The sequence below is a fragment of the Rhinatrema bivittatum genome, chromosome 2, assembly GCF_901001135.1.
Source record: "Rhinatrema bivittatum chromosome 2, aRhiBiv1.1, whole genome shotgun sequence".
In the NCBI taxonomy this organism is placed as follows: Eukaryota; Metazoa; Chordata; class Amphibia; order Gymnophiona; family Rhinatrematidae; genus Rhinatrema; species Rhinatrema bivittatum.
This window is the reverse complement of record NC_042616.1, coordinates 778,678,838-778,702,531: the sequence shown is the minus strand read 5'-3', so window position 1 is coordinate 778,702,531 and position 23,694 is coordinate 778,678,838. Positions and strand designations below refer to the sequence as shown.

Genomic DNA, 23,694 nt, shown 5'->3' with positions numbered 1-23,694 from the left:
TACACCTCCTATCTGGAAAATTGATTACACCAGAGTGCTACAGATCATTGCTCAGAAATTACACATTAGCAGAATACCTCACTTTGATCCCACAGACTCACCAAATACAGTCTAAATGACCACAAATTATAAACAGAAAAATGCAAAACTGAACTGGAACCCCAAGAAGCCAGGCTCTGCATGCAGTGTGACACTGGAGAAATAGAAACAGAACTGCATTTTTTTTGTACAGTGCAAAATAGAAAGATATCCAAGATGCTGCACATTCACATTCCCAAAGTTGATGTATTTGAATCATTAAACCAAAAGGAAAATGCTTTTTTTTTCCCGTCCTTTGTTGTCTGGACATTTTGGACCCTAACATAACATTCCCCGCCTCACAACAATGACAGATGTTCACCAGTCCAACATAAGACCGACTCTGTGAATATAAATCTAATCCACACCCACCCTAAAGCCCCGATCTAAACAATTTAAATAAATTACACAAGCCATCAACTTAATTGAGAAATCCCATGAACTAAAAAGATCCTGAATACTATTGCTGAAATGATCTTGGCAGTTCTGGAGCCAGCAAATCTTCTATTGATGGGTATAAACTTATCATTGGTATAACATCGAAATGTAGTTGTGCCATCACTTGTCATGGAAAATGCTGCCTGGTATACTAGGGTACTATTGGTGCAACTAGGAATGATAAGGCAACCTGTTTGTGCCAGTATAAATATCTGGGGGTTTGTCATGGTAAATCGCAAAACATCTTTTCATGTTTATTTTTTAAAGTCTTCAATGTTATCACATTATTCTAAACCTGATTGTATCTGATTGTTTCTGTGCAATCTCTGATATGGGTTATGGATTGGAGTTTGCAATTGCCCAAGAAAATCCGCAGGTTCAGACACCGAAAAGGGAGCTGGACTTGGAAGTATGGGGAACCTTTTTTTAAATCCAATGTACTATGGCAGTTACAAATAAAAGTCTCTTCTCTGCTTTCTTGTTACCCTATGCAAATGTTCCCATTTGAAACACACTTCAGGCAGGAAGAGTAGAATATAAGGCTGGATATGATCTAAAGAAACGATGCAGAAGACAGATGATCACTTTTTTGGGTTTATTCCTCAACTACTGTGACCGGCTGAGTTCAGGACCAGAGCCAATAAGGCACAGCTACTTACCTGTAATAAGTGCCCTGCAAGGTCTATGGGGCAGCAGCCCGGGTCAAAAATCTTTTTCAGAAACTTACAGAAAGTTTTACATGCCTGTAGCGTGCATGTGCAGGACAACCCTTGCATCATCGCCGGGTCACCTTTGTCGGATGTTACGCTTGGGTAGAAGCGGGTGAGTGGTTTGTGAGGACTGGTATCCTGCTGTTCTCAGAGAATTACCTGTAACACGTGCGCAACTGTGCTTTTTTTTTTTTAAGGACAAGCAGGATAATAGTCCACACAAGTGCAGATCCCTAGCTACGGGTTTGCCTTGGAGTAAAAAGGGTAAAAGCCCAACACACACCAAAGGGTTAAGATCATCGGCAAGAAATTTACAGTTAGAAATTCACAGCACTTTAGAAGAGTCTTCAGCCAATAAGATGTGAAAGGGGGTGCAAACTTACCATCAAAACTGCTCGCTGGAATAGGCTTGCGTCAGCTGCCAGGAGATGGATGCTAGCAATGTCTGCCCCACTCCGCTCTGCAGCTATGGAAACTCGAGACGAGTCTCCTCCAAAGCTAGCAATGTTTCTCTGGACCCACGTCAGGGCAGCCACCTGATCCAGAAGGCCCCAGTTTCCACTTGCCACACTAGAGCCTACAGGAAGAATGAAAATAATGTTAGCATCAAGGAAATATTAAAGCAAGAGTCCACCCTTCAAAAAACAAAGTTCAGAATAGTGTGACATTAGCTCTGTTGATATCAATGGAAAAGTATCGGAATGCTTTGCAATCTAGGCCAAAGTGACAAACAGCACCTTTCTAAAACTGCCAGGGATTGCTAGGCATTCTCAACAGCTGACAGCAAAGCATGAAGTTTTGTCCATAAAGTATGTATAACACATCTATGCAGTGCCGTGTACTTTAGATCAAATAAAAGTGCTGGATGTGTGAATATAAAAAAGTAGCCTGTACATTTCATATTGTTTTCTCTCTTCTCTTGGTTTCCCATTGGGCACATACGTAGAGTTATTGTTCGTAAATTGGTCACACAGGTGCATCCTCTAACAAAACTACTCACTTGCCCCTGGATTTATCAAAATACTATAAATATAGCGAAAATAGTGCCTGCGATAAAAAAGGGGCGAGCTTAGGCTAATTTCCCTGATCCTGTATCACACAGGCAATGTCTGCAAGGTGTGATAAATTTATCTCACCTGCACTATCTTTTGCTTCACATACTGATTAATGCACCGCGGGGGGAGGGGGGGGGGCATTAAGGCGAAGAGAGAGAGAAATCAATATGTCACTCTCTATTTATACCACTGTAAGAGAGGGTACTTTTAACTCAGTGTGGGGTTTCAAGGTGAGGTAGGTTTGGGGGAGTGGTTTTTACATACACAGTCAGAGGTATGAACAACAAGGTTGACAGCACTTAACATTTTCTGTCATTTGAATCGATGAAAGGTACAAGAGGAGATTATTTGTAAAATGCACTCTCTACCTAGCTTGATACACTCTCTATACAGTGTCATAAACAAAATATTCCTGATTAGAGTAATTTTCTAGAATTAGCAGTTGGCGATAAAATAAAAAACTACCTTGGATAAAATCCCAGAAAAATACATTCTCTCAGAGTAGCATTAACAAGCAGGCAGTGATATAAGTCAGACTCACCAATGCCAAGGAAACCAAAGACTCCAACTCTGTAACCCGCAGTTACTACAATGATATTGCCAATGGCAGCTAAGTAGGACCCATCTATGAAGGTCTGTCCTGCCACGCTGTAGTCACTAGGACTGTTGTGAAAGAACAGGAGAACCGCTGAATTCCTACCCTGTAAAGGTAAGAAAATGTTAAATATACAGTGCCAAACAGCAGCATCAGGGCACAACATCTGGTCTTCTAATTGCTGTTTTATATTAGCACTTTTTGTATGGCATCAGGGTGATCGCAAATGTCTTTATATTCCTCTAAACATGATATATATATCAGCTCTTGTTTTCTTGTCAGGGCATCTGCAGTGCTTTACTGGTTCTCCCGATCAATTGTGTTTGAAATAAAAAAAAGAGCAAAATATAAACGGTCATTTTTAAGCCTAGGCAACGGTGGGTATGTGTCAACTTCTAAGCAAACCTGACTTTTGCTTTCATGCCTGCAACCCCACTTTTGTGAGTTCTCTGAAAATCTAGATATTGCCTTTTTGGACAAGGGCAGAAGTTAGTTATCGAGCCTTGAAAAAGGACGTGGTCAGATGGATGGGAATCTATAAGGAACTGCTGCTCACCAGGCAAGTTACTAAATAAGGGATATATTCTCTAAAATACATTAATGCACGCTGTTTAGTAAACAGATCCCGCTGAGATTAACGAGATAACACGTGCTAGCCAGTGTTGGTTAACGCATGTCACATTTTTAGGAAAGGTGGCCCTAAGGAGACACTAGGTTGGGATGACATTAGTTGTAAAAGGCCGAGGGCAGAGGGGGTTGAAGTTAAATGTTGGCAGGGTCCACAGAAGATATTTAAAAAGCTATATTAATATATTATCCAGAATTTTATCAGGAAAAAATCCAAAAAATGCTGTGGTCTGTGTTCGCTTTGGGCAGTTCTATTTTTGAAAGGGCAGTGCTATGATTCTTCTATGTTTTACCCTCCTTAGATTTGCAGGTTATTTTGCAACTATTTTCTGTCCTAGTCTTCTTTCTCCACAGGGAATACAATCCCTCCCCATCTTTAATCTCATCTCCCAGAATACATCGATTCCTCTTGATATTCAAATTTTCTATCTTGGAACAGGAGCAAAGGACGTGGCCTTGAACACAGCCACCATGTTTCCTCTTTCTGCCTCATCTCCTCTTATGTGAGCTAGACAGGGAGATGTGGTAACTGAAGGCTTATGCAAAAGTAAATCTTATATAATCACAATAATTTGGATTTTTCAGCCTGTCTTTTCAATTAATGCCAACAGGATTGATGGTTTTATTACTCGCAAGTGTCAAATGTGACAAATTCATTAAACACTAACAAGAGATTTAGCAAAACATAGATTTGACTAATAATAATGAATTGCATGCGTAGATCGCATGCAGTATTTGCATGTCATTAAATGAAGAATTCTGCCAAGATATAGAAATATAATGCCAGAAAAAGAGCACATGGTCTGTCTGGTCTGCTCATCCACACAACTGCTCAGCTCTGCAATCCCTAGCACTCCCTCAGAGATCCCCTATGCTTGTCTCATGCTTTCTAAAAAGAAATACTTCCTTTCATTATTCCAGAGTCTACCACCTTTCACCCTCATCCTGTGAGCCCTCACTCCAGAGTCTCCTTTCTGTTGAAAGAGGCTCACACCTCCAGTGCTTAGAAACCTCAGAGGCATTTAAATGTCTCTATCACAATCTCCCCTCTCTCCTCTGCCTATGCAAAATTAGATCTTTAAGTCTGTCCCCATGAGCTTTGCAATGAAGACCACTGACCATTTTAGTAGCCACCTCCCGGATTGACTCCATCCTGTTTATCTCATTTTGAAGGATATAAAAATAGCAATTTTATTATGTTTTATATGTTTCAACAACACCATGGCTAAAGTATTTCACGTAATGCACATTCATTTCTAAAACTATGTAATATCATACTTTAGTGTTTCAATCTACACCCGAATCTACAGTGGGTGGAAAAATGACAACATAGTCTGTGCATCAAAAAGAAATGGCCAAAAGAAGCAGAGAGAGAATCCAGGGTTCAATAATAAACGAATAATACGTCTACTGGCAGCAGCTGCCTATCTTATTATGTGTTTTGAAGATAGTATTTTTGGTGCAAATTGTGGTATTATCCTTTTTGAAACAAAAAAAAGATGCAAGTCACTTTAACTTTGGAAAACAGGCTTAAACTTCCTGAACTTGATACTTACAACGCTTTTGGGGACAAACACATTCAGATATAAGCAGTCTTCGCTGACTGTGGAGTACTGAGCCTTTCCATCTCCTGGCTGCCAGCAGCTGGCCCTGCAACAGTATGGACGGGGGGGTTTATTTTCTGCAGGCTGTGAACAAAGGACATTCCATCTCCTCCGTTGTAAGGGTGTCAAACCGCTGCCACTGCATGCAGAAAATTGCATGCTTATTCATTAGGGACACTGGCTTGTAGCCCTCGAGGATGGCAGTTTGGCACCCCTGCTTCACTGGTGGCACACTCTGCATCTCCATCAGAATGTCTACCTGGCTCTAGGTTGCACGGAAAATATCTAGACTGGTTTTTCAAGTACCTGCTTACACACTGCTCGCATGGGGACTCTGGAAGGGTTCTTTGAAATGTGGTTGGAAAAAGCAGAGACGACAGCCACATGGGGCTGCAACAGACTAAATGATGAGCAAATGAGTGTTGGTCATAACATTATCTTAAAAGTAAACAGGAACTAAAGGGGCCTGCATTCCGTGACTGGCACACACATGTGCAGGTCCATAGTCTTCACACTTGCACGGATCTGGAAAAAAAAAAAAATCCCCCCCCCCCCCCATCAGAATACTCACATCCTCCCTGACACGTGATGAAAATTTGGTGTGGACATGGCAGCAAACACAAAATTATTAAGGGGATGCAGACAGAGACAGAGCTAATTCATAAGCTCTCTTTTCCTTTGGAAAGCAGGGTAATGTCTGTAAAAACAATCATCCATTCATTTATGATGATGTTACTATGAATGACTGTATGAAGAGAATCAGGGTTTTTCCAGCCTAAGACAAATGGAAGTGCTGAAATGCCTTACAAGCAAAACATCACCACTGCCAGTGAAACAACTAAGTTAGGAGTTTCAGAAAAGATGCCGTGCATGAGCCAGAAGAGCAAGGAGACTAAATACCGTGGGTAAATATGCCTGCATCCATCAGGATCCTGCTTACTACCTGTAAGAGCCTGTTGGGATGGATGATGCTTCTAAAACAAAATCAATAATAATTCATAGAAACATCACCTTGTTATAGGTAAGTGGTTCTCAAACCCAGTCCTAGAAACCTATAAATTAGTCTGGTGTTCAGGATAAACAAATAACCAAGTCATTAGACCAACTGCAGGTAAATATACTCCTGATATTTATTGTGGATATTCTGCTCTGGAGAACCACTCTTTTAGGTCGGCTTTCCATTTAAAGTATGTGGCTGCTAAGATTCTGCAGTGCACACATCAATTCCTAGCACTTGGTTTTGTCCAACCTCTGGCCATGAAAGGCACGGGTATGAATTATCAAACATTATCCTCCATTACCGGGATGTGGTGGCATTCCATGAACCTGTCCAATTAAAAGGCTCCGGGGCACGAAAGCGGCCCTTCCCAGTGGGCGATGCAGCGTAAGGAATACCATAGAACTGATTGACGCTCTTCCAGTCCACACCAAGCCGAACTGCTTGGGATCTGCCGAAGAGATTTCCGTGGGACGGAATGTACACCGATGTCAAACTGCGATCAGCGGCTAATGAAGACAGATCTGTTTGAAAAGAACATTCAAGAGCAAATATTTGCAATTTCGTGACATAACAGTTATTACAGGTATTAAAATTCACCTATACAGTAAATATGAAAATGGAAGACATTATATATTTCTTTTCATTCAGGATCATGACTGAGAAACCTTGACTCTGTTTTCCCAGTAAACAAATCCAACATGATCTCCAGTGACAAGGACAAATGGGGCTTTTATCGCCTCTGTAAATGGAAGGCAGAGTCTTCACAGATCCTGAGTGTGAGTTCCAGGGATGTTATGCCAGTCAATTCATCCAGATCTTTCCTTATTTAGAAGTTTGCACTAAACCTTTTTTGCAGTGAGTACCATTGGTTGTACACTAGCAAGTGAGAGCAACTGACTGGTTGGATGGCGATTAATACAGAGATTAATTTACCACCTTTCCAGGGCCCTGCTTTTCTGGACTTGACAAATTTACCAAACGTCTCTCTCTTGCTGATGAGATGATTATGATATTGTGTATGTGTTTGCGCGAAAATAAATAAGGACGTTGAATTCAGCTAATCGACCCGTCACTAGCATGAGGACGGCACGCATGAGAAGAGCAGTGGTAACAATAGGAGGAAGAACGCCTCCCTTAGACCTTCAAAGTTCGTGGAAGCTGGCAGGAGTGCAGGGTGCATACGCAGTGTGGCATTTTTACTGGAAGGAGCCAGAAGACCTTCTAACGGGCCAAGGGCCTTGAATGATTTTATCTTTCTCCCCCTCCCTAAGCACTAGCTGGTGAACAGGGGTTACGTCAGGAATACTTATTGGCTAAAACATTAGGGAGGTCAATATTCCAAGCGATTTATGCGAGTAAAATATGTTTTACAACGTGCGTACTTATAGCCATATTAAGAGGAGGTGTGCCAGGTGGTGCGTTTAGGTTGGAGGAGGAAAAATACAGGTGTAAGTTGCATTTTCAAATCGTCAGGTGTGCTTTTCCTGCAAAAATTCCTCCTGCCCAGGAAGATGGTGCCCTTTCTAGACTTTGTGGCCGCAGCAATATTTAAAATGAACATACTTGAGTGCTGACACAGAAAATTGGTGCAGGGCCTGCAGGTAAAAAGGGAATGCAGTCTTCATCTCAGTGAGCACAGTGGCCCCCAACAAAATCTTTCAGAGGAAAAGTGCTTCATGCACAAGACAACAGAATGATGAATTCTCGAAAAAGAAGTTGCCGTATTTAAACTCATTCCCTCCCACAAAAAAAATAAAAACCAGATGCAAAAAAAGATTTTCCATGAGGAAAACAAGCGGAATGAGAAACAATAGGTGGATTACATTTCACGTGGTTGGGATCCGTCAGATATGGATTTAGGATTTTACAGTCCCTAGGCAATTTTGGGGCTTACACTCCCCCCTCTTCCCCCACGTCATGTAAGGGGCTGTTACAAGGTAGCAGAGGGCTGCTCTCTGCTGAATATGATTCAGTAGACATGGAAGGCATCAAATCTTAGCCAGCCTGCCACCTCTAAATGTTTGCAGCCCTAGGCATAGGCATAATGGATGCCTATTGACAAATTCAGGGCTGCTCATGAATATTGGTTAACACTCATGTTGTGAGTGTTAACCAATAAGCCTATGTTAACGCATCTCCATCATTGCTCTCTGGATAACAGGGAATTGGATTCAGACAGAAACCAACGACGGTCCTGACGTTTACAGTTTGGGAAACTGATAAGCATTGGGGTAACTTGCACGGCGCGGCAGACACTAGCATAAGCTTACTGGACAGACTGGATGGACCATTTGGTTCTTTTCTGCCATCCTTTCTGAGTTTCTAAATTTGCAATACCATTATGTAAATGCATGCATATATGTTAATGATACTGGTGATAAACTAAATGATACAAGTATGACCTCATGTGGTGAATAGAACATGAAATATGTGTAACTTCTGCTCTTTGCTTAATTGTACTCAACAAACAGTAGATTCGTGGAACCAGAAAGATGCCCTCATTGACCTGTCAAAGCCCTCATGGCATGGGATATGACTTCAATGCACAAAGCTCATAAAAGAGTAGATTGCACTATGAGCTGTAGGTACAGTTCCTTCTGAAGCATTAGGTCCATAATGTCAGGACCTGATGAAAGGAGAGTAGCTCTCATAAACTAGTTGGAAATACATTGAGACAGTAACTTTAAAATGAGCACACAGGCACCCATACACGTGTGCAAGGGCGCACAAGTGCACATACTCTGGAATTTTCAATCATGCCTGCATTTGCCCACATATGATTTAAAATATGCCTACTGCACGAATGCGTGCTCCTAATTTTGTGATGACTTGAGCAAATTTTAAAGTTATTTTACTTTGTGCTAAAGCCACTAACATTCATATATTTAAAACATAAAGAGTTTTTGAAGGATTTATTTTTTTCTTTTTGCAAGATATTAGCCCATAAGACCCTAAGGCTGCTCTACAGGAAATGACTTCCCCATTCGTTTCCCCAGTCTGGGCCCAGCTGTGGAGCTAAGAGGAACTTTGAAGCCAACTCTGCAAAAATTTAAAAAAAACAAAAACCCACAGCTGGAAGTTTCAAACCAATTCCAGCCTATTTATTTTATACAGCTGTTTGTTTTTGCTTTGTTGACAACTTTAGTAAATCCCGTATTTTATAAACTAAGAAACACAGAAATGATGGCAGAAAAGGACCAAATGATCCACCCAGTCTGCCCAGCAAGCTCATGCCAGTATCCGCTGCACTGGGCAGGTTACCCCCATGCTTATCAGTTTCTCAGACCATAAAAGTCAGGGTCCTCGGATGCTGTTCGAATCCAATTCTCCCTAACCCCTGCCGTGGCAGCAGAGAGCAATGATGGAGCCGCATCAAAAGTATCAGGCTTAGTGATTAAGGGTAGTAAAAGCCACATCAGCAATTTGTTCCCCAAACCATAAAAGTTGGGGGCCTCGTTGCTTGCTGTCTGAATCCAATTCCCCTATTTCCACTGCCACTGAAGCAGAGAGCAATGCTGGAGTTGCATTGACAGTATCAAGGCTTATTTGTTAAGGGTAGCAACTGCCACACCAGCAAGTTACCCCCAGTTACCCCCATGCACTCTTTTCATTATTTCATCCTCTAGCCTTTAGGGATCCACAGTGTTGACCCCATGCCCCTTTGAATTCCTTCACTGTTTTCGTCTTCACCACTTCCTCTGGTAGTGCATTCCAGGCATCCACCACCCTCTCCGTGAAGAAATGTTTCCTGACATTGGTTCTGAGTCGTCCTCCCTGGAGTTTTATTTCAAGACCCCTAGTTCTATTGATATCTTTCCAATGGAAAAGGTTGGATGATTGTGCATCAGTAAAACCTTTCAGGTACCTGAAGGTCTGTATCATATCTCCCCTGCACCTCCTCTCTTCCAGGGTGTTCATATTCAGATCCTCCAGCCTCTCCTCATAGGTCTTCTGATACAGACCCCTCACCATTTTGGTCGCTCTTCTTTGGACCCCCTCCATCCTGTCTCTATCCTTTTAGAGATACGGGCACCAGTACTGAGCGCAGTACTCCAGGTGAGGCTTCTCCAAGGACCTGTACAAGGGCACCTTCACCTCTTTTTTTTCTCTTACTGGCTATTCTTTTCCCTATGCAGTCCAGCATCTTGTTCTAGCCCGTTTTGCATGCAACCCCTACCAGGCCCCCCCCCCCTCCCCCGACACTAGCCCCTGAATCCGAGCCAGCCTCTGCTGGCACAAGGAGCAGGAGCTGGTCAGGCCACGATATGCTGAGACGACGCTGCCGCCGCTGGGACACCCCAGCCACTCCGAGGTAATTTTCAACATGTGAGAAACAGAAGCAATGGGAAAGCTTGTAAGAAAGGCGGAGGGAGGAGCAAAGCCATAACCTGACAGGTCAATATTTTAAGGATTTCAGGTGTACCATAAAGTTGTAGCTGGGATGAAGAGAATGACAGGCATGGTACACACACCCAGATTGTCATGCATGGTATAGAAAGAAAGCTGTAAAATGTTGTTCTGAAATGGGTTCTAAAGGGGAACTATGCCACTTCATGGAGATTGAAAAACATCAGTCACTAAGGATAAAGTTTCATATTTATGTCTCAATTCATCAAGGTCTTTTTCCATGCACACAGAATGGGGAAAAAGAAGCATAGAGGGTAATTCTCGAAAAGATTTACATGTGCAAATGCACTTTACATGTGTAAGTGGGCTCTGAAAATTGCTACAATATATGCCATTGGGATAGTAACTTTCAAAGGGGCACGGGTGAACATTGATGCATGTGCGTCGGTGTGCGCCCATGGACGTAGCTTTTTTTTTATAACATATGCGCACATATGGGCATATGTTATCAAATAGCCTGGGCACTCGTATATGTGCGCCCTATTTTGCAATTGGGCGTGCTCAGCCGCACACATCTGGTCTGAGCTGCACAACTGGGGAATTGTATAACCAGTGCACGTCCATGCCATGACCAGTTTCAGCAGTTCATCCACCAGTTCGCCCAGTGTAGAGTTAGGTCCTCCAACCCCCCCTGGCTTAATAATGTGTGGTCCCACCAGTTACCCCAGATCCTTTAAATCCTTCAGAAATGGCTGTTTATTTTGGGGGGGGGGGGGGGTTTTAAGTTACACCTCTGCCATGGCATTGGACCTGGGTGAACACAGATGTGTAAATATTTGCGCACACAACTCTTGGCTCTACCTCAGAACATCCATGCCCCTCCCAAACCAGGCCCACACCAAGCCCCTTTTTAAATCGGAATGAAATATTCGCATATTGAAGGGTTCATGTGCATGTAGGCGGCTTTGAAAATCTGGCACATGCAGGCATGTCCTTCATGCGTGCACTTTTCCCCGATTCTGGTGTGCATCCAGCTTTTAAAATTCACCTTTAAGAGCATAAATGGGCTTTTGAAAATTGCTACAACAGTGTTTTACATTTGTGAGCATAACTCCTCTGAAAATTATCTTCTTGGTGAAGTGGCCCCATAAAGTGAAAACTAAAAGAAAATTCATATATCCATGTCTGGAGTCATTTTCCATTGTGTTTAGAAGTTGAAAGACCAATCAACTCACATTTTAAAGAAAAAAAGAGCATTTAGGAGAAGCGTAATACTTCTAGATCCTGATTTTTGGAGGTATTTATATATTTTTGCTGCAAGATACCTTCCAAATGATGGCTAACTGAGTCCCTGTCAACCACTTTTCATACAAAACATACATAATCCAATCATTAAACTATGAAAACAATACAAATGCTAAATCAACCCTCAAAACACTGGCCTGATATGTACAAATACTAGAACACATGATCTTGATACTGATCTGTGTGTAAATGGCTGTTTCTAGAGCATGTCAATACGTTAATGCTCCACTGCACTTCTGCTCTTGGTACAGTAATCTAATATTGATCTAACCATATTAGCATCCATTTGCTGCAACCCATAGCCAATAGTCATCAGCTTCATCAATATGATAATGTTGCACGTAAGATCAACTAAAACTGCAGCAGAGATGTCCAATTGTTTGGTACATTTTCAGAGCAACAAGTTCAGCTACTCATAGTTTGACAGCTTGAGGTAGATGTAAAAAAAGAACAAACCCAATCAAGTCTAGAATTACATGGCAACATCAAAAGAGCATGTTTTATGGGGGCTGTAGAAAGAGAGGAGCTGTTTGCTGTGACCAACTGACCATGCAAATCTAGACTTCTAGGATATGCTTTTTAACTTTTTTTTTTATTTTGACAATTTTTCTTTGCTTTTGAAAAAAATGTCTGCCTTTCTTCTCTCCCTTTTCTTCCTCTACCTCCTTACTCTCTCCCCCACCCAACTCCCAGTATTTCTGCAGTCTGGGTAAAGGGCTACCACTTCTTTCAGTCTCAGTCTCCTCTGTTTACTAGAAGGAACACGTGATCTGAGTGTGAAGGGTGGCGGGGATGTGAGGCCTTTGTGCTGTGGCGTAGTTGATGCAGCCTCGTAGGTGGACCTACGAGGCCTACGCCAGCAGCTGGCAAATGCACCCTGAAATGGGATGGACTGGAACTTCACCTATATCAGCCACATCTACTGCCTTGCCTTGTCCTGCCCATCTAGGGTTCTGGTGGCTGGCAGGTCTTAGGTGGGTCCCTAAGGCAGTGAAGAGAAAGACAATCCAAAAGTATGCCAGGGTCAGGGCAGGCAGCAGATTAATGGAGTCAGAGACAGGCAAGGCCAGGGCAGGCAGCTAACAAGAATAGTCAGATCCAGACAAGAGGTCAGGTCTTAGCAAGAGGTCAGGTCCATGGGCAAGCAATCATGGTCAGGTCAAAGCAAGAGGTCAAGATAAAGAGAGGCCAAGGGTGGACAAAGACACTGGAAGAGATGGGCAGGACAAGGCAAGGCTGGACAAGGAAGGCTGGACAAGGCAAAGCTGGTCAATGCAAGGCTGGACAATGCAAGGCTAGATGAAGCAAGGATGGAAGACAAGGCAAGGCTGGAAGACAAGGCTGGATGAAGAAACAGGAACACAGGATAGTGGAACTAGGAATACTGGGCAACATGCACTGCAAGACAGAAGACATGTTGCTGAGGTGCCATTGACAGTCTGAGGCTGCTTTAAGTAGTATGAAAGGGTGATGTCATTGGAAGACCCCGGATTCGGGCTTCCCTCCCTGGGCCCTTTAAACATAGTCATGTACCCAGAGTGAGGTCTGGGAAGAGAAGGAGCAAGGCAAGGCCTGGACACCACATCAGCACGATGCGGCACAGCCCTGGTAAGCTGGAATGGTGCTCCTGCCGCGTGTGGATTGAAGCAGTGTCAAGGGTGAGATGCCTCACGGGGCCTTCCCGCAAGCTGCATGTCATAACACTGAGAGTATGACTGTTGACGTGCGCCTGACAGCAAGTAGAGATGTACTATTCCAGAGGAGCCTGAGAGACACAACAGCACTTCAGAAAGAGGGGGTGAGAAACCCATGAATGTAGGAGAGTCCAAAATGGAGGTTGTTTGCTCTCTTTGTTCACCTGGCAGGATGGATTGAATGGGATGACTCTGTCTATGGTCTCTTATCTTTGGCAGCTCAGCAGGATCAGCTCCACTGGTTCACTCTGGCTATGGTCTTCAGTTTCCCCCAGCAATCCCACCATTTTTGTTTATAGTTTGTATGACTGCATTACTAGTACCCATTTGTGACATTAGGTGTCACAGATAGACAAACTAAAAACATAAGCATGTCGACCTATTAAAAGTGCTAACATTTTAGTGAATAGAAGATGCAGTTTTGCAATTGGATGCACAGAACTAATTTTAATGGAGATAATTTTCATAATGTTTTACACGCGAAAATTGATTTTTGAAAATTGGTATATTTATGCATATAACTCCTCTGAAAATTCAAAATACTTTATGCATGTGAGCTTTTGAAAATTGCTATGATATATACTACTTTTATGTGTGTAATTTCTTTGAAACTTAGATGTCTTAATCGTTTGGCCCTTGGCACAGGCTAATTAGATGTCTATTCACCTCCTTTAGGCATCCAATCTAATTTTCAGATGGCGTTTTAGAATACTGACTGCTAGTTTGCCCTGTTTTTAGGTGAACACACGTGTCTAAAGTCCCAGTTAGACACACAACGTTTGTCTTTGAAAATTTAGCCCAATATGTCTAACTTTTTTTTTCAGATTTAATGAAATTCTCCATTACTCAAGGGAATATGTAAGAAGTCAGCTAAAGATGATTTCTTTTGTGAAATTATTCATCCATGTTAACTAGATCTCTTTTTCAGCTTAGAAAGAAACAGAGAGCATGATGGCAAGTTTAAGAGCTGAAAATGAAAAGAAGATGCAGTGCCTTTAACTCTTTAGTAAATGCTAAATAAATACAAAGTCTTGCATTCTGCAAAATTTGGAGGTGTGCATAAGATTAAGCAGAGGAGTATCTGCTAGACAGCGCAAAACAATCCCCTAAACAAGCCAGAATACTTAGACAAATTTTCAAAGGAGTTACACATGTAAATTTACCATACTATCATAGCAATTTTCAAAAGCCATTTACACGCATAAGTGCACTTAAGGGTAGATTTTAAGACCTGCACGCGTGTGTCCATGTGCTCGCGCTACCCGGCGCGCACACATGGACGCCCGATTTTATAACATGCGCTCGGTGCGCACAAGGGGGTGCACATTAGTGCAACTTGCGTGCGCTGAGGCCCGCGGCCTTCGCCCGTTCCCTCCCAGGCCACTCCAATTTAGGATCGACCTGGGAGGGAACTTCCCTATCCCCTAATCTATCCTTCCTACCCCTTCCCATAACCTTCCCACCCCCTAGCCCTATCCTAACCCCCCCAAAAAAGTTATCTTACCTCTTGTGCCTGCCTCGGGGCAGGGGCAGGTTGCATGCCGGCACCCTGCTGGCAAGTGATCCTCCGGCACAGCAGCAAATGGACCACCCGGCCCCGCCCCTTTTCTTCAGCTCTAGGACTTAACGCGCGTCCCGGGGCTTTATGCACATGGCCGGGCCTTTTTAATAGAGGCCGGGCGCGTGTAAGGCCACCTACACGTGTAAATCCAGTGGATTTACGTGTGTAGGGCTTTTAAAATCCAGGCATTGATGTGGGTAAAACCTATGAACAATTCAATGGCATATATTGTAGCAATTTTCAAAAGCTTACTTATATAGCTAAAGTGCATTTACATGTGTAAAACCCGGTTTTAAATGTGTAAATGCTTTTGAAAATCAGGTCCATTATTATCACAAATGAAAAAAATGCCATAGGGAAAATTTCTCCAGATAGCTATTCATGCAGCTCAGGAATTTTTGCAGAATGGAAGCTGAAATGTTTAATAAATGTTAGGGTACCCGCTGCTTATAAAAACAGATTAGAATGAGAGTTATCCGGCCCTTATCTGTTTATCAGAACAGATAAGGGCACTGGGTCAGAATACTGAGCACACTCTGTAATGCACCAACAACACTTTGTCAGGCAGATATTGTTCTATAGATGAATATGGCACATTTCATGCTCTTAAAGGCTGGCCAAATATTGACTCATATTCATGTTTTTTTGGGGGATCTGCTTCAGACCTTTTTAGATGCATACTTTGAAGCCTTTTTACTAAAAAGTAAATTTATGTGCAATTCATTGTTGTATGCACTTTACCCGAAGGTAGCACTTGGATGTACTAAGCTAATGATATGCAGAACATGAGCTCAAAGAGTTGCCCTGAAGTGTGTGTGGACCCTTGGACATGCGCAATCATGTCTATTTTTAACTTACTACATCTTCCCTGCACTTATTAGCCAAAAATCTGGGGGAAGATCTCACACTAACCAGTTAGCCTGGTGGAAGAGTCCTCACGCCTCTCTTCCTACTTCATCCAAGATGAGTTATGACCCCCATCGTTACATCCAAGATGAATGGTTGATGTTGCAGGGTACGGGGGTGTTATGGGAGAGGCCTAGGATACTACGTGGTGGTAGATCTAATTGGTGTCAACATTCGTAGCTCACAAGTTGGTCCTATGAGCCACTGTACTCACCTCCAATGCCGTTTGGGCCATGCAGACCCCAGCCCTGCTGGTGGCTCAGATCCCATGCGCCTTTTATTATATGGCCCATGGCAGGAAATATCCTGTGGTGCCCTAGGATGACATTAGCAGTTCTACTCTATATAAGGGCTCCCCAGAGCTCCCTGCCTCACCTCAGCAATGGGTCTTCTGCCTTGCAGTGTGTGTTGCCTTGTGTTCCTGCATTGCAGCCTTGCTTGTCCAGCGTTTCCATGTGGCTTTGTCCACCCTTGGCCTGACCTCTTGCTTGTACCTGATCACAATTGCCTGCTGCCTGGATATGACCCCCTTCCCTGGACCTGACCATTCTTGCTACCTGCCTACTCTGACCTTGGCCTGTCTCCGACTCTTTAGTCTGCTGCCTGCCCTGAGCCCAGCGTGCCATTGGTCTCTTGCTCTATTCACCACTCTAGGGACCGCCTAAGTCCTGCCGGCCCCCAGAACCCTAGGGCTCAACTGCGGGGGAGGCAGTTGGTAAAGGAGAAACTCCAGACAGTCCTGCTCCAGGGCACAATTTGCCAGCTGCTGGTGTAGGCTCACCTTTGAGGCTGCTTCAACTACGTTACAGCAAGAGGGGCTCACATACCCGCTACTCTTCACACCTGGGTGACATGTCTGTGCTAAATTTACTGCACCTCGCTGAATACCGCTTTAATGGGTAATGAGTGCACTTTTGTAGCATTCACCTGTTTGGCATATGAAACCATGCAAAATTTAACACATCATTGATACTTTTAGCATGGCCTTGTTAACAAGGCTAACTCCACTTAACAGCCCAGTAAACGTAGGTCCCTTGAAGTATCTCAGAGAATGTTTTTCCGAAAACTTTGAAAAGATTTCTTTGGGCAGCATAAGTGAACTTGATCGGTTCTTCCTATTGAATACAAGCTGCAGTATAAAAGTTACCATTTGTTGGCACTATACAATTTTAAGAAGTATTTTGGCATAAAAGAAACTACTTCAACAGTAACAGTAGACCAGAATATTTTTATGTACATTTATTGATAACACCTCCCATTCCGTCTGTGGTGTTTACCTTTAATTTTATCTTTGTATTTATTAAAATATTATCTTTGATTTTGTAGGATCTAGTTTGCTTTTCTACCAACGTAGTTTACGATTCTACGAAAGCTGCAAATGAAAGGCTTTCCCTAGCCCTGAGGTTATTGATAGTCACTTACCTCGCCTGCTGTAGATGTAGGCAGCTTTCTCCTTAAGTAGGAGTTGACAGTGATGGCCTTCTAGGCCATGTGTGCAGCTTTGTGTATCAGGGTAGAAAACACATCTGAACGCCAGTGGTCGAGGTTCAAGCGTGGTCACTGCACAGGAGAGATTCTTCAAGCACACTGAGGAAGAAAGCAAAATGGTGACTGGGTAGCACCACAAGAAGACTGAGGATGTGCTTTGACAAATATAATGAAATGGGGTGAGGCCTTGTGCTCGCCGCCCTTTCCCCGTAGCTAGCAGGGATTCAAGAAACCACTCAGTCTGTGGTGGACCAAGGTAAATTTCAGCCCGGTTTAAATTTGAAAAAAATATTAGCAGATCTCGCTGGAATCTTCAGGACCTCTCTGTTGGATTCTTTTTCCATGCATCTTAGGGAGATCGGTTGTGATTTGCAGCAGTTTCGTGGTAAATCCATTGGATGCACAGATTTTGGAAGGGCCCGCCAACGCATTTCCAAGGATCTGCTGCTAATCTTGGCAACACCTGCCCCATATGGGCAGCACAGTTGAATGACGATCTTATGGATTGCTCTGTTCCATTCCCTTTCCCTTTATAAATTCATCACAACCTCATTTTAAGGGTAATCTTCAGACAGTTCGTATAAGCTAAAGCCTGTGGGTTACTCTTTGCCTGTAGAATTCAGCCAGAATTTTCAAGGTGGGTTTATGTGCATAAATCTGCTTTGAAAATTCACAGGTGTGAGCAGAATTACTCGCACTACGGGGTAGATTTTATAATTTTGTGCGAGCGCGTACTTTTGTTCGCGCACCAGGCGCGAACAAAAATACGCTGGATTTTAGAAGATACGCGTGTAGCCGCGCGTATCTTCTAAAATCCGGGGTCGGCGTGCGCAAGGGGGTGCACATTTGTGCAACCTGCGCGCGCCGAGTGCAGCGCGCGCTACCTGTTCCCTCCGAGGCCGCTCCGAAATTGGAGCGGCCTCGGAGGGAACTTTCTTTCCACCCCCCCCGCACCTTCCCCTCCCTTCCGCTACGTAACCCACCCCCCTGGCCCTATCTAACCCCCCCCTACCTTTTGTTGGCAGATTTACGCCTGCTGAAAGCAGATGTAAATCTGCGCGCGCCAGCGGGCTGCTGGCACGCCATCACCCGACCCGGGGGCTGGTCCAGAGGCCTCGACCATGCCCCCGGGCTGGCGCCACGCCCCGGTCCCGCCCCTGACCCCGGACACACCCTCGGACATGCCCCCTCCCCGCCCCTTTTATGAAGCCCCGGGACTTACGCACGTCCCGGGGCTGTGCGTGTGCCGGTGGCCTATGCAAAATAAGCGTGCCGGCGTGCGAGGGCTCTGCGCGTATAAATCCGGCAGGATTTACGCGCGCAGGGCATTTAAAATCCGGCGCAGAGATTGTACATGTGGATTTAGACACGTGTTAGGAGTTAGGTGTGTAAATGTAAAATACTATTATAGTAATTTTCAAAAGCCCAGTTATGTGCTTACAGGAAAATTTTCAGAAGATTGCATGCATATACGCATAGATGACATGTACTCGCATGTATACCATTTTATATTCATCAAATATACACGTGCAAATAAAGGCTCATGTGCAAATACATGTGTGTAAAAAAGGAGCGTTCTAAGGGCGTTCCAGGGCAGGCCAACATATATGCACGTAAGTTGCAATTTTAAAAGGCATTTACGTGCGTAGATTTGGCAACATACGTGTTATTTTACACCTGCTAATTATCTTGCATAATTGATATCAAACGAGTTTATCCTGTATTATTGGTTGGGTGGAAGGTCTGGAAAAACTGGGGGTGTTCAGCCTCAACAACCATTAGGGTCTCAATGACCTGGAGAAGACCTGGACAAAATGGTGAACTAATTGGTAAAGCTGTCAATTTCCTTGAATACACCTGTGTTAGAATATTTGCCTAGTGGCACGAGTAAATAGGGACTGATCTGGGTAATTCCTGCTTAATTTTACATTTCAATTATCTGCGTGCATAATATTAAAATAGAGAGGAAAAACATGTGCATTTTTTCCATCAGCAGCACTCAGCCGGATAAGTTCCAACTTATATGGCTAACTGGTGGCTGCTATATGTCACAACTTAGCCAGATAAGTCTAAAAAGTGGTACTTATTGGGATAAGTAGCACTTTTTGAGACTTAGCGAGTTATCTTAATTAGCCAGATAAAGGGCCGGATTTTCAAAAGGTTATGCGCGCTGTGCCTATTTTCAAAAGGCCCAGTGGCATGCGTAAAGCCCCGGGACACGTGAAAGCCCCAGGGCTTTACAAAAGGGGCGGTCCAGGGGCAGGGCAGGGGTGGGGTGGGGCGGTCCGGGGGCGGTCCGGGGGCGGGGCGGGAGCATGGCCAGAGACCTCTGCACGGCTGCTGGGCCAGGGATCGTGACCCGGCAGTTGGCTGGCGTGCGCAACTTAATTCAGCCCCAGGGCTGAAGTAAGTTTTAAAACAAAGAAAAGAAAGCAACAAAGGTAGGGGGGAAAGAGCGGGGGAGGTAGGGGAAGAGAAGGGAAGGTCGGGTGGGGGGGGGTAAGAAAGTTCCCTCCAAGGCCGCTCCAATTTCAAAAGGATTTACACTTGTAAATTCACTATACATCAGTAAGTGGGCTTTTGAAAATTGCTACAATATATATCATCAATAAGTTTTACACTTGTAAGTACATTTGAAGAGGATAACATTTAAAGAACTGCATGTGAGCTCATATACATACGTACATTGCCGTGCAGATTTACCCTACCTGGTGAGCGCACATGTACACCCGATTTTATAATCGGAGCGGCCTGGGAGGAAACAGGGGAAGCCAGTGGGGCTCGGATAAGGCTCGGCGCACGCAAAGTGCACAATTGTGCACCCCCTTGCGTGCACCGACCCCGGATTTTATGCACATGCATGTATAAAATTGGGTGTACATGTGCATGTTCTGGGTAGCGCACACACATGTAGGCAGCACGAGTATGTTTTAAATTCCGGCCCAAATAGCGCAGCTTTGAAACTTATCCAGCTAAGTTAATTCTATATTTGTATGTATCTACACATACGCGTGAAAGTTGCAGGGTAGATTTACGTATATTTTATAACTTGTTGCATATGATTCGCATGGGTTATAAAATACTAGGGTCAATCTGCACAGCACTGTACGCAAGTATATGAGCTCATGTGCAGTTCTTTAAATGTTATCCTCTTCAAGTGTACTTACAAGTGTAAAACTTATTGATGATATATATTGTAGCAATTTTCAAAAGCCCACTTACTGATGTATAATGAATTTACAAGTGTAAATCCTTTTGAAAATTACCCCTGTACTTTTGAAAATTGAAAGTGTTTGCGCAAATCCAGGTTCCACCCCAACTCCTTCCCCCTGGAATGCCTATTTAGAATAGAGGTAAATTGTTAGCGTTTGGAGGTAATGGGAAGAAAATAGGAAAAAGCATAAGCATTATGATGTATGTGCCTGAGCTGGAGAACCAACATGGAGAAAGGCAACTGACCCAGAATCCTCTGATATCTTAGCCTGTCTTGGCTGTATGAACTTCAAATGACTTATTGAGCCTGACCTGCAGGAATTCCCAGGACACTGGACAAGCAGTTGAAGCTGGCGCCACATCATGATGCCTAATCATAGGGTCACAAAAAGCAGAAGGCAACGGTTGGAGCTTCAGGCTATACTGATACTATAGAGGCACTCTTTCTCAGGGGCATCTGTAAATACAGCCTAAGATATGATAATTACCCTGACCAGCAAGGTTCTAACAGAACAAAGGACTATCTAAAGAGTGATGATAAATGGGCCCCACCTTGGAGAAATAGGGTTAGCTAAGGGATAATCTTATCATGCTGTTGACATGACAACCTATGTAAATTATTCTCTGGGTAGTCACGCACTTCTAGAATTTTCTAACCTAGTACTATATTGTATAAAAGAAGGATCAATTCATGTATACAATGAGATGCTGGTCAGTTTGTCAGAGAAAGGGCATTCAGCATCTCCCAAGAAAACTTATACTGATCAATAAAAAATTATGCTTTCTACAAAATCTAAGTGTTCTTGTATCCCTGGATATATAAGCATCATAAAAATGGTTTGGCGCTTAAAAATTGTCAAATTAAATTGAAGAAATTGATAAGACAGGCTAAGAGAGAAATTGAAAAAATGTTGGCTGTAGAGGCAAAAACTCACAATAAAAACATTTTAAAATATATCCAAAGCAGAAAGCCTGTGAGGGAGTTGGCTGGATAGTTAGATGATCAAGAAGTTAAAGGGGAACTTAGGGAAGATAAGACCATTGTGGAAAGATTAAATGATTTCTTTGCTTTGAAGTTTACTGAACAGGATGTTGGGGAGATACCCAAACTGGAGACAGTTTTCAAAGGTGATGATTCAGATGAACTGAACCACCAAATCACTGTGAACCTGGAAGTTGTGGTAGGCCTGATTGACAAATTGTAGTAAATCACCTGGACCGGATGGTATACACCCCAGGCTTCTGAAAGAACTAAAAAATGAAATTTCAGACCTATTTCAATTAATGTTCCATGTAAACCGATATGATGTTCCCAACGAATGTCGGTCTATAAAATGTTAAATAAATTAAATAAATAAATAAATATTTTTTTAACCTATCATTAAAATCATCCGTTATATCTGAAGATTGGAAGATGGCCAATGTAGCCCTGTTTTTAAAAAGAGCTCCAGGGGTGATCTGGGAAGCTATAGACGAATCTGACTTCAGTGCCAGGAAAAATCATTAAAACTGTTATAAAGAATAAAATCACAAAACATTTAGGTAGAAATGGTTTAATGAAACACAACCAGCATGGATTTACCCAAGGGAAGTCTTGCCTCACAAATCTCTTACATTTTTTTGAAGTGGTGAACAAACATGTGAACAAATGTGAACTGGTACATGTGGTATATTTGGATTTTCAGAAGGTGTTCGACAAAGTACCACATGAAAGGCTTCTAAGAAAACTAAAAAGTCATGGGATAGGAAGCGATGTCCTTTCGTGGATTACAAACTGGTTAAAAGACAGCAACAGAGAGTAGGATTAAATTGTCTGTTTTGACAGTGAAAAAAGGTAAACATTGGAGTGCCTCAGGGATTTGTTCTTGGACCAGTGCGTTTTAATATATTTATAAATGATCTGAAAAGGGATATGACTAGTGAGGTGATCAGATTTGCGGCTGACACAAAATTATGCAGAGTAGTAAAATCTCAAGTGGGTTGTGATGAATTGCAGGAGGACCTTGTGAGACTGGAAGATTGGGCATCCAAATGGCAGATAAAATTTAACGTGGACAAGTGCAAGGTGTTGCATATAGGGAAAAATAACCCTTGCTGTAGTTACACAATGTTAGGATCTATTTTAGGAGCTACAACCCAGGAAAAAGATCTAGGCATCATAGTGAATAACACATGGAAAACGTCGGTTCAGTGTTCTGTGGCGATCAAAAAAGCAAACCGTTGGGAATTATTAGAAAGGGAATGGTGAATAAAACGATGGATGTCATAATGCCTCTGTATCGCTCCATGGTGAGACCGCACCTTGAATACTGTGTACAATTCTGGTCACCACATCTCAAAAAACGTATAGTTGCACTAAAGAAAGTGCAGGGAAGGGCAACCAAAATGATAAGTGCATAGAACAGATGCCCTAAGAGGAAAGGCTAAGGAAGTTAGGGCTATTCAGTTTGAAGAAGAGACGACTGAGGAGGATATGATGGAGTTCTACAAAATCATGAAAGGACTAGAACAAGTTAATGTAATTCAGGTATTTACTCTCTCAGATAATAGAAGGACTAGGGGGCACTCCATGAAGTTAGCAAGTAGTTCATTTAAAACAAATGAAAGAAAATTATTTTTCTCTCAGTGCATAGTTAAGCTCTGGAATTCATTGCCAGAAGATGTGGTTACAGCAGTTAGTGTAACTGGGTTTAAAAAAGGTTTGGATAAAAACCTAGAGGTAAAATCCTAGAGGAAAAAATCCATAAAATGCTATTAATTAATAAGCAATAGTAGCTTGAGATTTACCTGCCAGGTACTTGTGACTTGGATTGGCCACTGTTGGAAACAGGATACTGGGCTTGATGGACCCTTGTTCTGACCCAGTATGGCATATCTAAGGGTCTTATGAAAATGACCCTTTATAAGAACAAGTGAATGCTTGCACTCCTCTCAAGCTGATACACATTAGGCTGGAATCCTCTCTCTAATCACTGATCCGGACACTGATCTGCCATTTTTCTTTTCTTGGACAATTATATTAACACTTCAGGCTCAGTTATCAAAAAGCTTGCTTCTCATATTTCTTATTTAT

At 42.9% G+C, this 23,694-nt stretch overlaps 1 protein-coding gene across 1 annotated transcript in view; it reads right to left on the bottom strand.

The window, feature by feature from the left end:
* Window positions 1-23,694, bottom strand: part of TG (thyroglobulin) — a 422,996-nt gene that overhangs the window by 170,883 nt on the left and 228,419 nt on the right. The window contains exons 38-42 of the mRNA XM_029587208.1: window positions 17,343-17,507; window positions 6,409-6,628; window positions 5,060-5,153; window positions 2,823-2,982; window positions 1,610-1,803 (exon numbers count right to left, since the gene is read on the bottom strand). Of these exons, the coding sequence (XP_029443068.1) occupies window positions 1,610-1,803; window positions 2,823-2,982; window positions 5,060-5,153; window positions 6,409-6,628; window positions 17,343-17,507 (833 nt within the window). The remainder of the gene's footprint in view (window positions 1-1,609; window positions 1,804-2,822; window positions 2,983-5,059; window positions 5,154-6,408; window positions 6,629-17,342; window positions 17,508-23,694) is intronic.